The 2,356-nt window shown below is 42.0% G+C and overlaps 1 protein-coding gene across 1 annotated transcript; it reads right to left on the bottom strand.

The window, feature by feature from the left end:
* Positions 1-483: 483 nt before the first annotated feature.
* On the bottom strand, positions 484-1,669 carry LOC120264561 (EID1-like F-box protein 3). Its single transcript, XM_039272384.1, has one exon. The coding sequence runs from the start codon at positions 1,612-1,614 to the stop codon at positions 682-684; it is 933 nt and encodes a 310-aa protein (XP_039128318.1). The 5' UTR covers positions 1,615-1,669; the 3' UTR covers positions 484-681.
* Between the last annotated feature and the right edge of the window lie 687 nt (positions 1,670-2,356).

Genomic DNA, 2,356 nt, shown 5'->3' with positions numbered 1-2,356 from the left:
AAATATGTATATATCTAAGATAAGATACATAGATTATATAATAAGTATTATAAAGTTGAGGGATATTTCCTATTAAGGCAATGTTAATTTATTCTCAAGGCCAAGTGTGGGTGGGCACACCATCTGACCCCCACCCCACCCCCCCCAATTCAACAAAAAGGACAACACAACACTTCCGTTTCAGAGACCCTTTCAGTTTTTCGGAATGATCAATGGTCTCTATTCCCAACACATCAGATTAAAAATCTAACCATACATAACCACTATTTATATAATACATACATAAATCATTGCAAAACTAACAGAACAAACCTCCATAAAAAAAAAAATCAATTTTTTAGAAAAAAAAAAAGAAATATTATGTAAATTTATATATTGTGACAATAATTATTTTCATCATAATTCAAGGGCAATATCAAAATTCAATAAATGGAAAAAGTGAAAATCAAGCTGAAAAATACAACTCGTAGCTGACAAAGCATGAAAACAAAATCTGAACTCTCGTTTAGTCCTCTACCAAAACAAACACACATGATTCATGAGAAGTGACCAAAAAAAAGGCTGAGATTGACAGAAGAGATAAATAAAACAAAGAGAAGAAGAAGGAGAAGAAGCAAACAAGGAATAACAAAGAGAGACAAAATAAGAATTCAAAGAAATCAGAGTAGAGAAGTACCAGATTCAAAAGGCTATATGATCATCATCATCATCATCATCATCATCATCATCATCATCATCATCATCATCACCATGAGCATCTCCATCATCATCATCATCATCATCAGGTGCTTCTCCTCTATGCTTGCCCTCATCATCACTGGACAAATGAGCAAGCCAACAGAGGCCATGAAGATGGCCGTAAACACAGACGAAGTACTCAAGATCGCCGTCGTGAGATCCGAGCCTGCGAGCGGCGCTGCGGGGGATGAGCCGTGCAGCCGTCATGCTCCAAACGCGAGCGCCGCAATAAGGGCAACGAACCCTAGAATCAAGCTCGGCCTGGCGGTTGATCAGGCAAGCGCGGGTGCGAGATCTGATGAATCCCGGGAAAACACCACGGTAAACGCCGAGATCGTCGCCGCCGGCGGGGGTGGAGTGCTCGCAGGGGTCGCTGACGTAGAGGAGATCGCCCCAGCAGCGGCGAGGGAGGAAGCTCTTGCCGGAGGTTTTGGAGAAGCGAGAGACGGCGATGAAGTGGCCGGGAAAGGGGTGATCGAGGGGAAAGAAGCGACTGGACTGAGATCCGCAGCAGAAGAAGAAGAGTTTGGCGAGGGCAAGCCATCCGCCGACGAGACGGGCGTTGGGGGCTCCGGAAGTGAGGGCGGAGACGAGGCGAGGGGCACGGGAAAAGCAGAGCTCGCGCCAGAGAACGCGCTTGGCGACGGCACGGAGACGGCGGCTAACACAGGAGGTGACACTGAGGACGCGAGGGTCCCAATTGATGGATCGGAAGACGAGCATCAGGATGCGCTCATCGTTGATGCCGATGTTGCCGTCGCGGGAGGGACCGGAACCGGCATTGGAGGAGGCACGGCTGGCCGGAGGAGGGGTGGGGGTAGGAGGATCGTCGGAATCGTTGCTGAGGTTGGTGCTGCAGCGTGCTCTCTCGATCATTGTGGGTTCATTGATGGAGAGATGAAGATGGTTGACAGGAGGAAGAGAGAGGGAGAGAGTATATATATATATATATATATGTAGGGGTGTGAGAGACCCGTGTCTGTCTGTTGCCACCATCAGTGCCACACTTTTTTACTTATTTTTGTTTCTTGATTATTTATTTGATTTATTTTTTTTTATTTTTTAAAAAAATATGTTATTCATTTTATTATTTATTTTTTTAATTCTTACACTATAATATACTTTTATTTTTATTGTAGGTCTCTAAACAAGTTTGGATGAAATATTAAGAGATTTATAAAAAAATAGATATGTCACAACTTGATTTTTTTTTTTTTAAATATAAAATTTTAACTCAAAACCACTTTATTAATTGACGTGTTGTTGAAAAGTGCTTAGTTTTTTTTTATATATTTATTTTATAGTTGAAGAGTTTTTTTTGTTAGATATAGCATCTAGTAATATATATATATATATCACAAACAATGGGTATTCATGAGTCAATCATGATTTAGGTAAATTAAATTTTTAATTCATTAAAAAAAAGAAAAAGAAATATCTATACCCCAAACAGCTACTTTTTTGACACATGAGAGAATTGAGAGGGCCAAGAAAGAAAATGGTCTCGAGGAGCAACGTAACGGGGCCTTGTCCCGAAGCAGGGAGGCGGTTAGACACGTGGCGAGCAACCACTGGATAATTAGAAGTAATCTCTGCTCACCTCGACGGATGGCACGTG

The sequence above is a fragment of the Dioscorea cayenensis genome, chromosome 7 (assembly GCF_009730915.1).
Source record: "Dioscorea cayenensis subsp. rotundata cultivar TDr96_F1 chromosome 7, TDr96_F1_v2_PseudoChromosome.rev07_lg8_w22 25.fasta, whole genome shotgun sequence".
In the NCBI taxonomy this organism is placed as follows: domain Eukaryota; kingdom Viridiplantae; phylum Streptophyta; class Magnoliopsida; order Dioscoreales; family Dioscoreaceae; genus Dioscorea; species Dioscorea cayenensis.
The sequence above is the reverse complement of the archived record's forward strand: the minus strand, read 5'-3'. Positions and strand labels throughout refer to the sequence as shown.

Excerpts from the sequence above, each read along its gene's own strand:
- LOC120264561 (XM_039272384.1), bottom strand. The coding sequence starts at position 1,614 with ATGATCGAGAGAGCACGCTGCAGCACCAACCTCAGCAACGATTCCGAC.